Raw genomic sequence first — 18,538 nt, 5'->3', positions numbered from 1 at the left:
ATCATAGTTCAAACCCTTGTTGATATACGTAGCAGTTTCAAATTACAGAATGATTCCTTCAATAAAGCTTCAATTAAGTATGACCACATCGTCTCTTTGTTAAGCCAGTTTACATCCTTGTGTAATGACTAATTAGCATAAGGACTTACAGAAATTGTGATCTGGTATCAAATAATGTATATTGTATCAAATAGTAGATATACACTTAATCTTTCTTTATTTGACAGTAGTTTTTGGAAATCCTTTCCTTAACAAGAGTTCTGTAATGAGATGCTGAACCAAGTTACAGGCACAACTCTGCCTCATTATAACTCTATTCGCTGAGGAATAAATCATAAAATAAAACAGGAAATAAAACTTTACTTATTTATAAGAAATATGGTTTACAATATTCCACAATATTCACTATATGGAATCTTACTTATTTAATATTATTGATGTCACAATTCTAGAATGAGACAAAAGACTAAAAAAATGGAAATACAGTCAGTGTAATTTGCACAAACTTCATAAATGGCTATTTTTCTATTTATTATACACTATTTTCTAAAGGAAACAAGAATTTCTATGCAATGTGTTTAACTATTACTATGTTTTGAGCATAATTTCTACATCATATTGTTTAAATCCTTATTGGGGTCATATTAAGAATACTTCTCAAATGTGTCCAGGAGTTTATGATTTGCTTGTATCTTATTATGTGGTACAGCGTAGTAAGACTGTCTCTGGTGAACACACAAACTTCACTTTATTTACTGTAGTAATATTCTCCTCCTCATCAGGATTTTCTGCACTCTGCAGTCAGGAGCCTTCTAAGTGTAATGTAGATATACTCTCAGAATCCGCTCTGATGAAACATAATAGCTGAAACACAAATGATGGAAAAGCACTGATTAGAAAACACATACACTAGTGAGAACCAAAGGGTATCAAGAATTCTTTTCATGTGGCTGGAAGAACAGTAGTGATGTGTTTCCCCCACCTTCATTTTTTAAAATTTTTTTTTTCCCCCACCTCTACAATACATTGTCCTGGATCATCCATGGTGAAGAATCAATTAGATCAAAGTACTTGCTTTTTGCAAACACTGTTTCATGTGCTCAACAACTTCTTCATTTGCAGGGACAACAAAATGACATCCTCACGTGAAGTTCTGTTTCCTGTTTGGAAAAATGAGCAGCATCAATTGCTTGGTATGACCCAGAGATGGAGCAACAAATGAGCCAGTGAAAGACTGTTTCATCACTACAACTGAAGAAACCACGACTTTTGAGAACAGATGCTGGTTTGCTTTTTCAACATGAAGCTAACAGTCCACCAGAATTAGTTACCAATGGTATCAGAGTTAACCCCCATTAATACCTTCAAATTCTAAGGCAACTGTTTGAAGTATAGGGTGATTAATAAACTTTCTCTACTTGAGAGGGCTCCCATGAAATGCAAGTGATTGCAAGACAGTGAAACTTTGTGGAAATATTTGTAAGGACATATGAAAGACAAATAACGAATAAAGCATTGAAAGAAACACATTCTAATTCCCATATGAAATGGTAACATTTGTTAACTGTGTGCTTTTTGTGTTCCAGGTTACAAAAGTTGCTCAACGTGATGAGCCTCTACATCCATGACAGCTTGGTGCTGCACTAGAGATACTTTTTCCCTACTGTTCGCATTGCTTTATGGACAGCTGACCACTGAATGTTCAGCTGTTGTGACACAGCTCGTGCACTGCTTGAAAATCACACACTGCATACAGCATACTCAGCCATGGCAACAGTAACTTCTTCAACAATTTGTGGCGCAATTCGCTGTTGGTCTCTCCCCGGAGCAATTCCCAAATCGCCAGCTAAATCGAACTTCCGCATCATGTTCATCAACCCTTGTGTGGAAAGGAGACCTCTCCATATTCCTTGAATGCGTCAAAACTCACGAAAAGCAGCAGCATTATTGTTATTGTTTTGTTAAAACAGATTTACAAGTAAACTCCTGCTCGCTGTGTCCAGATCATGTTGACTGCATACAAATGCTTGTGTTTCAATCCTACGTTGCCATACCAGCACCGGCACCTAATGGCAAGTCATGACACTAATACTACTAAAAATGCAAATCCTGCAGTGGACAGTTTGAACGTCATTCCTATAATGTTGGGCACCAATACGGTGAATAGTTTTCCATATACACTGGCTCAAAAAGCAAAAGTTTAATTATAACCAACATGTACTGTAAAAAAAGCTGTAGCAATCAATGGACTGGCTCCTCCACCATGCTAATCCTGTAAGGCTCATTACATTTAAAATCACTCAAAATACATATATCTTGTTACCATCATGTCACAGATATTTGTAAAAATTTAGTGTAAGAAAGTACATAAATAGAAAGTGATAAAATATTTTTTTCACACATTTTAGATCAAAACTGTAGTCAGGGGGCTATTTTGAAATGTCTAGCATTTTCTCCATCTGGCAGCAGTACGAAAGGTAGGTTGAAAGTTTTTAACTACTAGAACTCCATTATTTGTAAATCAATTTTAGTCAATTTGGCGTCATTAGAAAGATAAAAGTACCAACTATATGACTAAACTATAAAAATGCTGCAACTGTACATATAAATATGTGAAAATCTGTAATTAATGTCATATTTCAAAATATTTTTTTTTACGAACTTCATGAATTTTTTTCGTCAAAATCACAAGTTTCACCATTTTAAATTTTGTCTCAAAGAATTCCTATTGTCATACATTTCAACATAAATAAAAATCAGAAGGGTGTTTGTTCTGTTTAATCATTTAAAACATTAAGAACATAAATAACAATATACACATTTCATTTTGTGACTCTTACCTAGTGGTCACAAATGATGATCAGTTCTGATTAAACACATTCATAAAATTATAAAAAGCATTGATTCTGTCAACCAAGTTTTCAATGGACAATATTATGTCTGATTCATAAGTATATAAACTACCAGTGCTTGTGCTTGTACTAGGAGCAGGCAATGTCATTAAAATGTTTTCATAAGGTATCCAGCAAACATCAGTGTGAAGTGGCCATGAATAACTTGAGGAAGGGCCACTTGGACTCATGAACTTGACTTTTGTTCTTCACTTATCTCTAGAATTTTTCCAAGCTACCACTGGTTATCGTAGATAGCTGCAACAAATGTTTCTTCTGTAATTGTGTTGGAGGCAGTGTTTTGAATTCCATGAGACACTTGAATGAATTTAGTAGATGATGAAATACACTTTATCAGCAACTTATTTTCATTCAGTGGTTTGAAAAAATGATTCACTCTTGTCACAGGAATGGTAGAACCAGTCTTGCATCGTTTTTGTAACATGTTTGTGAGCTTTGTTATCTCCTCTTTTGTAACATAAACATGGAACATGAGTTTTGGCAGATGTAACTAGATCTTTTGGACTTAAAATGTGACTGTCATATGGACACTGTAAGTTTGTTCTTGTTGCTGAATGTTTAATAGTACCACCAACTCCATCACATGCATTTTTGCCATGACTAGTGGCAAAAAAATTCCATTCTGCAGTTACTTCATGATCTTGCTTCTGATAGCACAAATTTAAAAAAGTTCTTAAGTTTTTATATTGTGCAGAACTGCCATCACTGAAGTACATAACATGCTGGATGTGGCATCCTGAATCAAACAGGTATAGTTCTCTGCAAAATCCATTATGATGATTCATGTAGTATCAGAGAGGGTTTCTTTGCTTGATTTGAAGTAGAGACTCTGAGATTTTGATACATAATGATGTTGTGTTAAGTTTTGAAGTTTTTGCATGAGATACTCAACAAATTCATTGGTCGTCTTCATTAATGTCTCCAGTGTAGGTCGATCAGTTTGCATCCATTGTTTGAATACAACATTTTCACAATCTTGTAAGGACTCCAGCTCCATTAAAAAATTGCCCATTTCATATTCGTCAGCACACCGAGAACAGCGATACAACATGCACTCCTTGTTTTCCAGATTGCACTCCTTGTTTTCCAGATTGCAAAAAAGTTTTTGTAGAAGTTCAGTGTACTGTTCTTTCACATGTGCAGCATGCATTAACAGTTTTACATTTTGGTGATACATGCATACACATATGTTATGCATTCCATGACTGTTTACAGTAACACATTCTTTTGGCCTAAGTTCACAAAATTTAGTAAAAACAATTTTATCTTCAGGGTATTTTTCTCTGAAAGCTAAGTATACATCTTTCAGATTATGTAAAATTAGTCTTTTTGCCTTATACACTCTTTTGCCATTTTCTGAAGGGACAGACGGACAGTCTTTTTTATTAGCAGAAATGCGACTTATATCATCTTCACAGTAAAGATTCTGGACACGTTTTTCCACATCCTTACCTATTCTGTTTCCCACTTTATAACTCCCTTTTGACAAAATACCATCTTCTTTTAGCAATACCCTTGATTTCTTTACCATACATTCGGTAAAAAAATTTGGATTTTTTCTTTACTCCATGAAGCTGGTGCTGAGGTAATTATTTGTAGTTTTTCTTTAACAGAACTTCTGCTGAATTTCTCTTTAAGTTTCTGCATTAAAATATTACAGTCTGTACATTCAGCACTGCCAGTTTCTTCAGACACATTTTTCACTGGAACATGTAGCACTTATGATGCTGTTGGCTGGAGTTTTAAAGCTAAGCGATGAGACTTGGATCAAATGTATTCTGGACGCCTGTCTTGTGCTCTCTTGGTCACCTGAAATGGTGAAATTTCATGTAGTTCACAACTTTCGTTAAGTTTTTGAAGAGCTGTAGATGGATCTGGTGTATATTCTTAATCTTCAACTTCACATTCTTCCATCCCTGGAAGGTTATGCCCCATAAGAGATAAAATGTCGTTACAGCATGTTATGCACAGTTTGGTACCTGGGTTAAGTCCAAGGGTTTTATATTTCCTTGCCATGGTTAAAGAAATAGGTTTCAAAGATTTCTTAGCAGTCTTTTTATCATTCTCCTTAAAAGGGTCACAGTAAATTCTTTGTCTGTCTTCAAATGTTCCCATATAGAGTCTCTTGTGAGAAGAACACACACACTCAGTATTTTCGCAGGTGCTTCTTAGCTTCAATAATTCAATACCAGCTTGATTCAGGCTTGACATATCTATTAAATCAAGCTCTTCACTGCTACTACTTTTCTTCTGACACACAACTGCTGCCATAAAACCTAAAGAACATTTGTTTTACATTGTGATTTTTAATCAACTGTGTATGTTTCAGGAAACAACTGGATGGTTTGAAACTTTTTTTTGTTCTCTAATTAGCAGACAGAATGGCTGCTTATGTAAGAAGAACAAAATCAAGGCAAAAAAAGTCCTTCAGATATATAAAGTGCACAGGCACACAAAAACCTAACACACACAGCCTGTGTTGCATGTGAGTGTTGCTGCTAGACTGAATTTTTCATTGTTGTTTCATGTATTGTTGATTAGCTATTTGAAGCAATTAATTATTACAGCATTATTGAAAAAGTAGAAGATCTAACAATAGCGGACAAACACCCTTCTGATTTTTTTTTATGTTGAAAAGTATGGTAGTAGGAATTATTTGAAACAAAAATTCAGATGGTGAAACCTGTGATTCTGATGAAAAAAAAAAAAAAAAAAAATTCCTGAAATTTGCCAAAAAAAAAAGGTGAGAAATTATTTTAATTACAAATTTTCAAACATTTGTTGCTTAGACAAAGCACTTTAATACTTTTTTTATTATAGCTCTATTCTTTTGCTTTCCAATGACACCAAATTGAATAACATTGATTCATAAATAAAAAAGTTATAGTGGCTATAAATTTACAAGGCACTTCGTTTCTCAACGCCAGTTGTTAGAAGGGGCCCACATTTCAAAGTGGTCTCCTAATTACAATTTTGGTCAAAAAATTCCAGACAAAATATTTTAACCCTAACTCATTATGTACGTTCTTACACCAAATTTTCAGAAAAGTCTGTGACATAAGGGCAATGGCCACTGGGTGATTTCACATGAAATTACCCATAAATAATACAGCACTTAGTACCTGGCAGTTTGTCTTCATCATATCTTGTGCCTTTTTGCATCCCCTATAACAAAGAAGGACATAAAAGGAATATTTTTCACGGCATAGAGGGCGTAAAACAAAAATCAGCAGAGGGCACTAAGTGGAATGACTTCACACTTAAAATAAACGGTTCTTTCAATGAGTCAAACAATGGGCTCAGTGCATTATGTCCAATGGAGAATTTTGTTGGCAATGCAGCTAAATGGATATATACACTAAATATGAAATATGTAATTAAACAATTGCAATCAGTTCTAGGTCCTCCAAATGTCCCAAATGAAAACTGAAAATAAATTCTTCTGTGAAACTATGTTCTACAGAATTTTTTTTTTTTTCATTAATGCTGTTTCTGTAGTTTAAAGGAGCATAATTTTGGTTTGATCAGTTTTGTTAAATACAAGGGACACACTACAAATATTTAGAGAATAATAAAAATTACTAGAATAAAATGTTTACTCTGCAGTGGAGTGTGCACTGATATGAAACTTCCTGGCAGATTAAAACTGTGTGCTGGAGCGAGACTGAAACTCAGGACCTTGGCCTTTCGCAGGCAAGTGCTCTGCCAACTCAGCTACTCAAACACTACTCATGACCTGTCCTCTCACAGCTGTAATTCCGCCAGTACCTCATCTCCTACCTTCTTAACTTCACAGAAGTTCTCCTATCAAGAACTTCTGCAAATCCCTGTCATCTTCCCGTCTCTGCTCCCCAACCCTCCTCCCTTCCTTGCAGCATTATCTTCACTTTCTATTCCTTTCCCTTGTTAAATTCAGATATTCATAGATAATATTTCCTGTGCTCATTTCGTCATTTACCTATTTTATTTCATCTTCTTTAGGACACCTTTTGTCATTAAAACAATGCTCTTTCCTTTTTATATTTTCATTTTACTCGTCTTTTTCATTTACTTCTACTGCTAAGGTGCCAAAGCAATGGAGGTAACGAAAAGACCACAAAAAGACAGCCATTTCATATGAACAAAGTGAGCAAATTTAATAATTTTTTTTGTGAATCGCAGACCAACATATTGAGTGAATCTTCTCTCATATTAGATTACGTTCTCTCTCCACAAGATAAATACAGCAAATGCCAAGACTGTACAGAACAACTTTAATATTGAAGTGTACTTTGGTTAAATGTTTTTGTATTGCTGTTTTTGTATAGCCTGAAGATCAGATTTCTCCTCAAAATGTGTTGCTTCATGAAATAATTTAAAAAGTCAACAAATTTTGTGACTAGTAGCAGTCTCTGAAGCATCTTTTCATCTTTTTGAAACAGTCATGGTTGATTAACAGTCAGTATGGCATTACATGGTTACAATATTATACCATGGATGGTGGGTTGAGAATGCGCTAAAGTACGGAAGTATGTGCAGTCATTTTGCCTGTCTAACAGTGTTTGAAGACATCATAAAAGTCAAACAACTATTTTCCCCTGGCTCGAGAGTGAGATTAAAGCAAGTGTCAATATTATCGGAAAAGTAAATTTGAATTAGCCAGATAAGATTCCAGCAATATCCACACTGTAGGTGATGTGGATAAAACGCTGATTGAATGGAGGGTAAGACTTGTTCTGCTGATTGAGTCAGCTTGGATTACAAACGTGGCCAAATGATGTAGTAAAAACCTAAAGTATTGTATATTTCTGTTCAGAACACAACTCTAAACCAAGAAGCAGTTACAGTTTTGATTCTGAAAGAAGGCAGCAAGCAATGAATTTGGACTTCTCCAGGCAACTGTATATCAAAATAATAATAATAATAGTAATAATAATAATAATAATAATAATAATAATAATAATAATAAAGAGGAACACTACAGAGTAGTTCTCCAACATCGCAGCGGACATTAGAAAGAGGCGACTAAAATTTTATGGACACATAAGCAGACTCCTACAGACCAAACTCAGCAACGGAATCCTCAGGTACATCCAGAGACTCAAGACCACTACACCCTGGATGACCCAAGTCAAAATTGATCTGAAAAGAGCTCAGATATATTCAGTGGACATCATGGATAATGACACAAGGTGTACAAGTGGGAAGTGATGTCAGAGAAAACAGCACTTAAAGCCCAAAGGCCAAAGTGGACGGAAGAAAGGAAGAGAGATGAATGAAGGAGTACTGGAAGAACAAGTAGTCATTAATGTTTTTCGTGATTTGATAAAAGACGTGTAATGTGTGTAATAATAATAATAACAAATTATTATTCTATAGTAAGCATCAGACTAAAATTTCAATGGCCCAAAGTTCTCCTCTGACATTCCTAAAATTTTTCCCACACTTGTTTGCTTCCTTCACATCTTGCAATAATTTGTACATGTAAAAATAGCCTAGTTGCATTGTTGTTTGGTGGAAGACAGTGGAATACGATTATACTGGATATGATTAAGTGAAGCAGAGCAACATTTTTCCATTTCAATTCCATATGCAGGCCAGGAAGAATGACTGCTTAAATGTATCTGTGCATACTGTGATTCATCAAATTTTATTTTTATGGTCTTTATATGAGTGACACATCAAGAATATTTCTAGATTCTGCAATTATTACTGGTTCTTGAAACTTTGCATGTGTGCTATCATGGTATATTAGTACCCATTGTCAAGAGTCTGTCAATGCAAGTTTTTCAACATTCCAGTAACACTCTCCCATAAGTCAAAGAAATCTGTGATCATTTGTGCCACCTTTCTTTGTATTCTGTCATTTACCAGCAGTAAGTCTGATGGACCAGCAACCTGCAGATAGAGAAGTATTGCGCATCTGCATACCTCCAAGGCGTCGCCTCCCAGGACATCGGCCACTGGTGAGTGTCATATCACAAATGATAAACAGTGGGGCAATTGTAACCAGAGGTCCTCCTTGCTGGGGATCTACTTCCCTCTGCCAAGTCACGTGTGCAGTAGTAGTTCCAGAAGTATAACTTTGCACATTGGCTATTTGTAGCACCACAGCTCCTACCATCAGCAGTTCTCTGCCAACACTTTGGGACAACTCATGTGCCGGCTAATACTAGTCCTTCAATCGCAACCTGGTTGAAGCCACTGCAGTGGGACTTTGGATCTCTCCAACGTTGCCCCCAAAAAGTATCTTTGGCCAGCTGTTGCTGAGTACTCTCTCCTTCTGCCCAGTGCGAAATTTAATTGGATTAGTCTTTATGTCCATTCATCTTAATTAACTTTGATGCCTTCTAGATGAATGCCTGATCAATTTCTGTGAGAATTTGATATTAAGTTTGTAAGAAGTAGTTTTCAGTTTAGCTAGCATACTGTTGTGTTGTAATAAACCTTACTTTTGTTGAATTGGAGCGTCCAGTATCCCCTATTAGTCCCATCTGGTATGGGTTCCACACATTTGTGCAGTATTCTAAAATGGGACATTTGTAAAACTTTGCAGACTGATTACATTTTCCCAGTATCCCTCCAAAGAACCAAAATGGTGGATGCAGTCACTTTGTTTCAGGAACAATAAACCAGGTTATGAATATTTTTGTTAGAAAGATTTCATTATTAAATGTAAACTTAAATACTGTATGGTGCCAGATGGATGGTATCATGCTGTTGACACGTCCATTATCAGTATTGCACCACCTAATAGTGAAATCCTCCCAGATCATCTGCCAACTCCATGACCTCTGCTATATACTTGTTAGGTTCAAAAATGCCCTTAATTGTGTCCAAACAGTTGAAACTCCAGGTTGGAATATCAACAAGCACTGTAAAGATGAAACGTTGAGTGGCAATCTGTCCTCTCCTTGTAATCAGTTACTCCAAGGCATTAGCTTCTCGGAATCACAGTTTAATGCAGTCTTCCAGTTTCACACATTCCACTACCATTACTTGCAAAATATAGGTCACAGTATAGGTGCACTATGAATGCACACAACAGATCTGTCGAACTCCTGTAACTTTTTCCAATACTGTGAATTGACATTGTTGCCACCAATATCTGCCAAAATGAATTGCTACAAATAAACTGTCTGTAACATTAACAGCAACACCTTACTTAGTGTGCACGTTGTAAGGATCCTATATTATCACATGTCAATTTATTCACTATTATTTCTAAAAGTTGAGAGACAATTTATGGAACTGCTTAATCAAAGTGACCATGTTACAACTACCACTGGTCTCGCCAAGTTAGAATTTTAAACTGCCAACTGACAGTGTTTTGATAAAGTCTGATTGTTGTTGCTGAGCACCAGTGTTGGGCGGCAGGTGACAATCTGCAGTAAAAAAGCAGTGCAGTGCTGTATGAGCTGGGTAGTAGAGTTTCTCAACTCAACTATGTACTTGCCGGCACTGTTCGGATGAAGTTGCTCATCTGTTTGGTGTATGATTATTTGCACCGTGTTATTTCATTTGAGATTTTCATAGTGGAATGACACAAGTCATACAGCAGCGTGTGGAATGTTAATTAATTGTGAATGTTTCAAAGTATTTGCTTCGACAATAAACTGTACCATTTGTGACCTCATAACAAAAGCTGTTCTTCATAGTACCTGTCAGTACCTGCTTCCTCAAAGTATCTATCATTGGATTATGTCTATCTCTTAATGAATGGAGCTGAGAGCAACAGCAGTCAGTATCATTGTCATTATAGTGCACCACCCAGGGCATGTTATACATGAAGCCTAGTAACAAGGACTTCACATCCTGCAATCATCTTCAGATCTGGAGCCCAATCGCCAACATCAGCATACAGTAAGTGAATCTGACTTTTTCAATTGCACCTAATTTCCTGCAACACTGGACAGCAAAAGGATTATAGACAGTGAACAATTATTCTGATTGTAAATTGTGTATGTGCAGTATACATTTGAGTAACAATGGCTAGTCAAACAGATAATAGTAGCATTATTAATGGTGAGGACAGTGTTAACCAGGATATTGTTGATATGGAGCTTGTTAACAAATCAGAACTAATCAGTAGAATTCAAAATGTAACTATGGTGGAAAATGGAGAGTCAACTTTGAACACAGGTGTTGAACAACAAGTGGCAAGAAGAGATAATAATCCTGTACATGCCATAGGAAGATAGCATGTTTTAGTACAGTTTTTACAAAAAAATTAACTCGAATTTGAGTAAAACACTCAATGACAGTATTCAAAACTTGAACAAAAAACTTAATGACCATAAGCAAAAACTGAACAAAAAACTTGAACACAGTGAGAAACTGGACAAACTGTTAGATCAAATAGCAGATATTAGTAATGACTTGCAAGAACTGTGCACAGATTTCAGAAACAAGAATATAGGACCAAAGAAAACTGAAAATTACGATGATGTTCAGGACAGTAAGTAACAAGACAAAGAAGTCAGAGCAACAATAGATTCATCAGCAAACGTCATATTAAGAAAGCAGTGTGGAAGATTAGTTGATTTTTGGTGTACAAAGATGTTCTACAAAGTTTGAAATTAACGTTAATGAGCCGTGTCAGTTTGTCAAGGCCAAGTGCAACTACAATGCTGACAATTATCAAAAATTGACACAAGAAGATATTGATTTGTTGATACAAAAAACTTACAATGAGTATTTTTATTTCAAAGTGATGAATTTTGCTAGCAATGGACATTTTAAAGTTTTATGTTAAAATCTTAATGATGTAAGTAAGATGGGTTTTTGCGCACTGCAGATGCATGCTGGTGGCTATATGGCATATAAGTTTGGCGTGGCAGACGTTAAAACTTTTACACAGTTCAAAATAGCATTTTCAAGTGAATATTTATCAATGGACCAGTAGAACAATGTACATAATTTATTAAGCCATGGAGAGTATGTACGGGATTGCGAAGAATTTAAACTGGAACAGTAGGTAGAACAGCATGCAAAGAGGAAAATGAAGACATGTATGATCACTTTGTGAAGAAGAGGAAGAGACACAAAAATGACTGGATATGGAAGAGGAAGAAATTCCATGTTTACTCTCAAGTGATATCATGTAGTGATGATTTTCAAAACTTTTGACTTCTGTATCAGTTTATTAATGTTTTCGTGAGTGTTTTCATTTAAAGTTACATTGTTGCACTATTTCAAACTGACATCTGCATGTGACTGTTAATTTTATGATGCAGTGGTGCGAGCTTTGGTTAGGAGTGATTCTGCCATGTGCTTTCTCTCTATGTTCATGAAGTAGCAGCAGGCAATGCTACATCACTGCTATGTCAGAGCATGCAAGCAAGTGGCTCATGGCATGGGAGATGACCAACATTATAGCATGTGATGTCAACAGTGCAAGAGTTTTCCGCAGGGCAGTGTGCCATGACATCCTGCCTATGGTGATGGCCACCACTGTATGCAACCAGCGCCACAACTGTGGCCTCCCCCCTCCCTCCCCCCCAGCCCCCAGCAAGCAGCCTCATGGCCCTATCAACACTGCCACATGTGTCGGAGAGGCAATGTGAATTTACAAGTTAATGTGACATGTTTATAGTGTCAGTTAGGATTATAAAAAGTAATCTGCAAGTGCAGTGAAAGAGTATTATACAAAGGTGCAATGTAAAAATGTGAATATTTGTATATGTCAAATGTAAAGGTACTTATGTATTTATGTAATTGGACGTGTGCACTGCATGACACTTACCAAATTATGTCTCCTCCTCTTATATTTCTTTTTTTACATCTCTTCTTTTATTAGTTGTTAACTTTAGTGTATTTTGATTGGAAACATTGATCTTTCTGTACATACCTGTATTTATTTGTCTAGGTAATCATTATTATTACCATGTCAACATTTAGTATTTTCATATGATTAGGACAAATATGAATGTTTGTTCTAATTCAGACAAAGCTAGTTAATTTTCATGAAAATTCTTTAATGAGTAGATGTAGATTTAGAGTAACAGACAAAATACAGTGAAATATGCATATGAGTTCTTCAGTGAGAAAACATTTTAATTGCAAATTAGTTGATACATCATTAGTCAAAAACATGGTTGAGTCACTAATAAATTTTTTAATAAATGAAATATACATTTTTGATGAAAACAAAGAGATAAAGAATTGTGCACTACAGATTTGCCTTTTAAGTTAGTGACATTTTTTCTTTGTGGTTGTAACCAACACAAAGTGAATATTTTAAAACTCTGTCAATGTAAATGAACATATTTTCGTTCTGTTGTGTCTTTCCTACATACAAAGGAGCTCTTCCTGAGTGATCAATTTCACAATGAAAATTTACTTCGCTATTCTTCATAGCACCCATTGTTATCTGCTTCCTCAAAGCATCAATGATTGGATTTTATCTGTCTCGTAATGAATGGAACTGAGAAAGGCAGCTTATCATCATAATTATAGTGCACCACCCTGCTCGTGTCATACAGTGCATAATCAAAATGTAGCAAATCAAGGCTGTGCCATCAGATATTCAGCTTTAAGTAAGCGAACCTGCTACAGAGACTTTTCATATGGTCTATGAGTCTTATGAGGACTTCACAAAAATATAAATTTGAAAAGACTAGGCTAGTCTAAGAGGCTTCAATGTTGTACCTATTTGTTTCCTCGGAGTTCAACACTCACTGTGACTTACCGCCACATTAGGAGTACTACTCTGATTACAAATGTTGTTTCACTTTTTTTTTTTTTTTTTTTTTTTTTTTTTTGCTAAATTTTGTTTGTGTAGTGTGCCTCTTTGGATCCATTCTTGGGGTGATTTTGGTATCCTTTCAGCACCTCTTTTTTTACCCAGCCTGTTTATTGTTGGTCATCTTCATCCTAATGAGAGGATTCAAATGTATATTCCATTCATTATATTCTATCTCTTTTTCACTGTTGTGCTCCAGTTGTTCATGTTTTTGTGCCTGATTCGTAAATATTATTTTTCTGCTCTAAACCAAGTTAGTATTCACACTTATGTATTAAGAGCAGTTGTTAATAGGTGCAATTCTCTAAATAGTTGTATACGGGCAGTCAGGGGATTATTATTCTTAATGTGAGTTAAGTGCAATGAATTTTAAGCACCAAATTGTCCCAAAATATTTTATTTGAAATTGTTTTTTTTAAAGTAGAACATCGCTTATAATGGATCAAAGTAGATGCTTAAATACACTCGTTGTTCACACCCAAAAATATCGCTCACCTATCTGAGACACCTAGATAATATGAGAAACAGGGTATATTGAATGTGTACAAAGAATGCAGCACAATTGGTTCCAGGTTTGTTTGAGGCACCCAAAAAGGCGAACATTTTGAAGTGGCAGATGCTTCAAAATGGGTGCCAAATATGTACCCCATGAAGGCCCACTTACCAAGTTTCCCAAACCAGTATTAATATATTACAAGCCCGCTATCTATAGATCATTCAGGCACCTCAAAGGCAAGATTAACACTAATTGGGTAGCACAACATAAGCAAAAATACTGAACACTGCATAAAAATGTTCCTTTACAAAGTAATACAAAGAAGTAATGCACAATTTAATTCTCATCCCACTGCAAATATGAGTGATAAAGGTACTAGTATCAATAACATTGAGAGTCAGAAGAAATTGGTAAAATTAAACAAGAATCCAGGGCTGAATGGAATCCCTGTCAGATTATAAACAGAATTTGCATCTGACTTAGCTTGCATTTTAACCATAATATACAGTGGGTACCACAAACAAAAAATGTTACACAATCATTGGAAAAAAGCACAAGTCGCACCTGTTTACAATGACCTTCTTGATTCCAACATACATGGCTTCCAAACACATTGGTCAAGCGAAAGATGACATCCTGAAGCCCAGGAAGCAGGTGAATATAGAGTTGAGCTTCATACCACACCAATGTTTATCAATGTCTAGAGTATCTATATCTACATAGGTACTCGGCAAGCCACTGTATTGTGCTTGGGGGAAGGAACCATGTACCACTAGTAGTTGTTACTTTCCCAGTTTAACCTGCAAACAGATCAAGGGAAAAGCAACTGTCTATAACTCTCTGTACAAGCCCTAATTTCTCACACCTTCATGGTCCTTATGTGAAATGTACTTTGGCAGCACTAGAATTGTTCTGCAGCTGGCCTCAACTGGCAGTTCTCTAAATTTCCTCAGGCTTTTTCTTCCCTTCAGGGATTCCCATTTTGGTTCACAACGCATTTCTGTAATACTTGGTGCTGACTGATCCTACTGGTCACAAATCAGCAGCACACCACTGAACTGCTTTGAAGTCTTCCTTCAATCTGATCTGATGGGGATCCCAAACACTCGAGTAATATTCAAGAATGGTTTGCCCTAGCATCCTCTACACTGTCTCTTTTATAGATGAGCAACAATTTCCCAAAATTCTCTCAATAAAACAAAGCCAAGCATTTGCCTTACCTACTGTCAACCTGATTTGCTCATTCTATTTCATATCACTCTGCAACATAATGCCTAGATGTTTAATCGATGTGATTGTGTCAAGCAGCACATTACCAGTGATTTATTACGATGTTACAGAATTGTTTTTCCTACTCATCTGCATTAACTTACATTTTTCAACATTTAGAGCTAGCTGCCATTCACCACACCAACTATTAATTTTGTCTAAGTCATCTTGTATCTTCCTACAGTTGCTCAATGACAGCACCTTCCCATACACCACAGCATCGTTAGTAAGCAGCCATAAATTGCTGCTCACCCTGCATGTCAGATCATTTCTGTATACAGAGAATACGAGCTGTGCTATCACACTTCCCTAGGTCACACCTGATGAACACTCTCCATCAAGGACAACATACAGTGTTCTATTTACAGCTGTTGATCTTATTGCATGGACGAGGGATTCAGCTGATGATATATATGAGAAAAAGTACCACCACAGATATATCTTGAAAATGTCTTTATATTATCAAACAACTAGTTTCAGCAGCACATTACCCACCATCCTCAGGCACACTGCCAAAAGAGTATTTAATTTCCTTGGCGCATTTACTGTGGGATCCTTGTTACTAGCACACATGGACTAGTAACAAGGATCCCACAGTAAATGTACCGTGGAAATCAAATTCTCTTCTGGCAGTGGGCCTGAGGATGGTGGTAATGTGCCTCCAAAACTAGATGTGTGATAGTATAAAGACATTCTCAAGATACATGTGTGGTGATACTTTTACTCATATATTCTCATGTACTATAGTTCAATTTTTTTATCTTGGCGGCTCGCGCATGCCCGCCCAGACGCGGGAGATCGCTGCGTTGCTAATTGCACACGACGCACGTGCCGAGAGAAGCAGCGCCATAGTATAGCATAGTTCGCAAGCTTACGTTTAGGGGGGAGCGCGCAGTTCATGAAGTAAAGCCACCATGGCTGCATTAACCCTTTCGCTGCTACAAAGACGTGCTCCCTGCATTCCGTGCTGTGCGCGATTTTGTCTCTGCACTGCTCGTCTGTGCAGACACATGGTGTTCCGACTGCTTTGACACTCTTATCATTCGATTCCACAAAAACTATTTGACCCAAAAATTTGATTTTTACACATCTTCTTGACTGATACCTCTCCCCCCCCCCCCCCCCCCAAATGACTTAATTTTGTTTCGATGTTCAACGCAGTTATTATGCAGCATTACATATAGTAAACCATTGCACGAAATTTTGAAGAGTTTGCAGAGGTAAAAGTCCATAGAGTATAATTTCCGTATGGTCGATTTTAGTTACCACAACGTTGAGAATGAAATGTGGACAAGATGCTTAAATTTCATATAAAATTTACTGTATAACAATATCTCATTTAATTTAAGTACTACATAGGTGTCATATGTAATACTGAGAAATATTCCATCTTTCGCGACTGTAACAAAAGTTTTATTTACACCGGGCACGTTTGGCTTTATTTTAAAGCACTTCAATCAATCAAAAGGCAGTAGACAAAATACATTAAACAAAACTGTGGACTTACAAAAACATTAGGACTTGAATATACTGTCTATCAGTGAAGTGCTCTGAGCTATGTCAAATATAATTTTTGTGTGTGGCACACACAAACAACATTTATTTGCTAAAACACTGATCAACCAACACAAACATTGAATATTGTGTTACCACAGCACAAAACTACGAAAGGTGACTTGGCAATGGAGGAGACAAAATACTGTCCACTGAAGATGCTTCAAAAGAGAGAAACGTGTCTGGTCTAAATAAGTCGCTTATTACAGTTGCAGAAGAGGAATATATTTCAATACCATTGGTAAAACTGTGACTGTGGAACAAAAACAAGAAAGAGAGCATGAGTACCATTGTGTATGTGCCATATCTTTCATTGATTGAAGTGCTTTAAAATAAAGCCAAACGCGCCCGGTGTAAATGAAACTTTTATTACAGTCGCAAGAGACGGAATATTTCTCAATATTACATACGACACCTATGTGGTACTTAAATTAAATGAGATATTGTTATACAGTAATTTTATATGAAATTTAGGTATCTTGTCCATATTCCATTCTCAACATTGTGGCAACTAAAATCGACCATACGGAAAGTATACGCTATGGACTTTTACCTCTGCAAACTCTTCAAAATTTCGTGCAATGGTTTACTACATTTAATGCTGCATAATAACTGCATTTCACATCGAAACAATATTAAGTCATTTATGGGGGGAAGGTATCAGTCAAGAAGACGTGTAAAAATCAAATAGTTTTTGTGAAATCGAATGATAAGTGTGTCAAAGCAGTGGGAACACCATGTGTCTGCACAGGCGAGCATTGCAGTGATGACAAAATCTCGCACAATGTGGAATGCGGGGAGCAAGTGTCTGCAGCAGCAAAAGGGTTAATGAAGAGACAAAGCACTAGAAATTTCAAAAAATTGCATTCAAACGAATAAAATTCGTGGAGTATGGCACTTCAATATTGTTTTTAAATAAAGAAAATATTAAGCGCCGTACAAGGTTTCCACTCATAACCCTTCGCGTAGTAGCCCAACACCTTCACCTTTACGCTAACGCAGCTCGTCTGTCAATATAACTCCTTGAGGACTCTAACACGTCACGCAAAATACTGACAAACACTGTTGGTATGACCACAGTCTAACATATTAGACTGTGGTATGACTATGAATATTCATGTTTCGTCGAAGTACAATAGGAAATAAACAATTACCGCTGTTCTTTATTGCGAAAAAGCGGTTCGTAAGATTGATACAAACACCTTTCCTTGCTATTGCCTGAATTAGGAGTCTTATTGCTTGATTGGTTTAGTTAATTAATAGAATATGAAGCAATTGGTATAAAGAATGCTTTTTCCAAACTTTCTATAAAAGAAAGTCTGCTATCAAGACATTGCTTTTGTTCTATTACTTTATTTATGACTGAACGTTTCTAAAACTGAAGACACTCGTCCATGCTCTGCACTGCAGTCGAGATCTGGCAACGTCGATCTCTGTTCATTGGCTGACTGTGTTTTGTGACGTCAGATGCGCAGAACAAACCTAAACTCGGCCGCCAACATAAATGACATGCACTTTAGATTCTATTACTTAAAATGCCTTTGAGCCACTCTCATATCTGTGAATCTAATCTGTATGCTTGGA

General features: G+C 36.3%; 1 protein-coding gene across 10 annotated transcripts in view; it reads right to left on the bottom strand.

Annotated features, from left to right (window-relative positions):
- Window positions 1-200: 200 nt before the first annotated feature.
- LOC124787743 overlaps window positions 201-18,538 on the bottom strand; it is a 55,867-nt gene continuing 37,529 nt past the window's right edge. For 9 of the 10 annotated variants that reach the window (XR_007015999.1, XR_007016001.1, XR_007016004.1 and 6 more), the window contains one exon: window positions 201-864. Coding sequence is in view for 2 of the 10 variants with exons in the window: in XM_047254607.1 (XP_047110563.1) it covers window positions 836-864 (29 nt within the window). In the remaining 8 variants the exon portion in view is untranslated. Of the gene's footprint in view, window positions 865-6,034; window positions 6,078-18,538 lie in introns of all 10 variants that reach the window. The other variant, XM_047254609.1, reaches the window with a different exon arrangement.

This window comes from Schistocerca piceifrons, chromosome 3, assembly GCF_021461385.2.
Source record: "Schistocerca piceifrons isolate TAMUIC-IGC-003096 chromosome 3, iqSchPice1.1, whole genome shotgun sequence".
NCBI classification, from domain to species: Eukaryota; Metazoa; Arthropoda; class Insecta; order Orthoptera; family Acrididae; genus Schistocerca; species Schistocerca piceifrons.
This window is presented reverse-complemented; position numbering and strand designations above follow the sequence as displayed.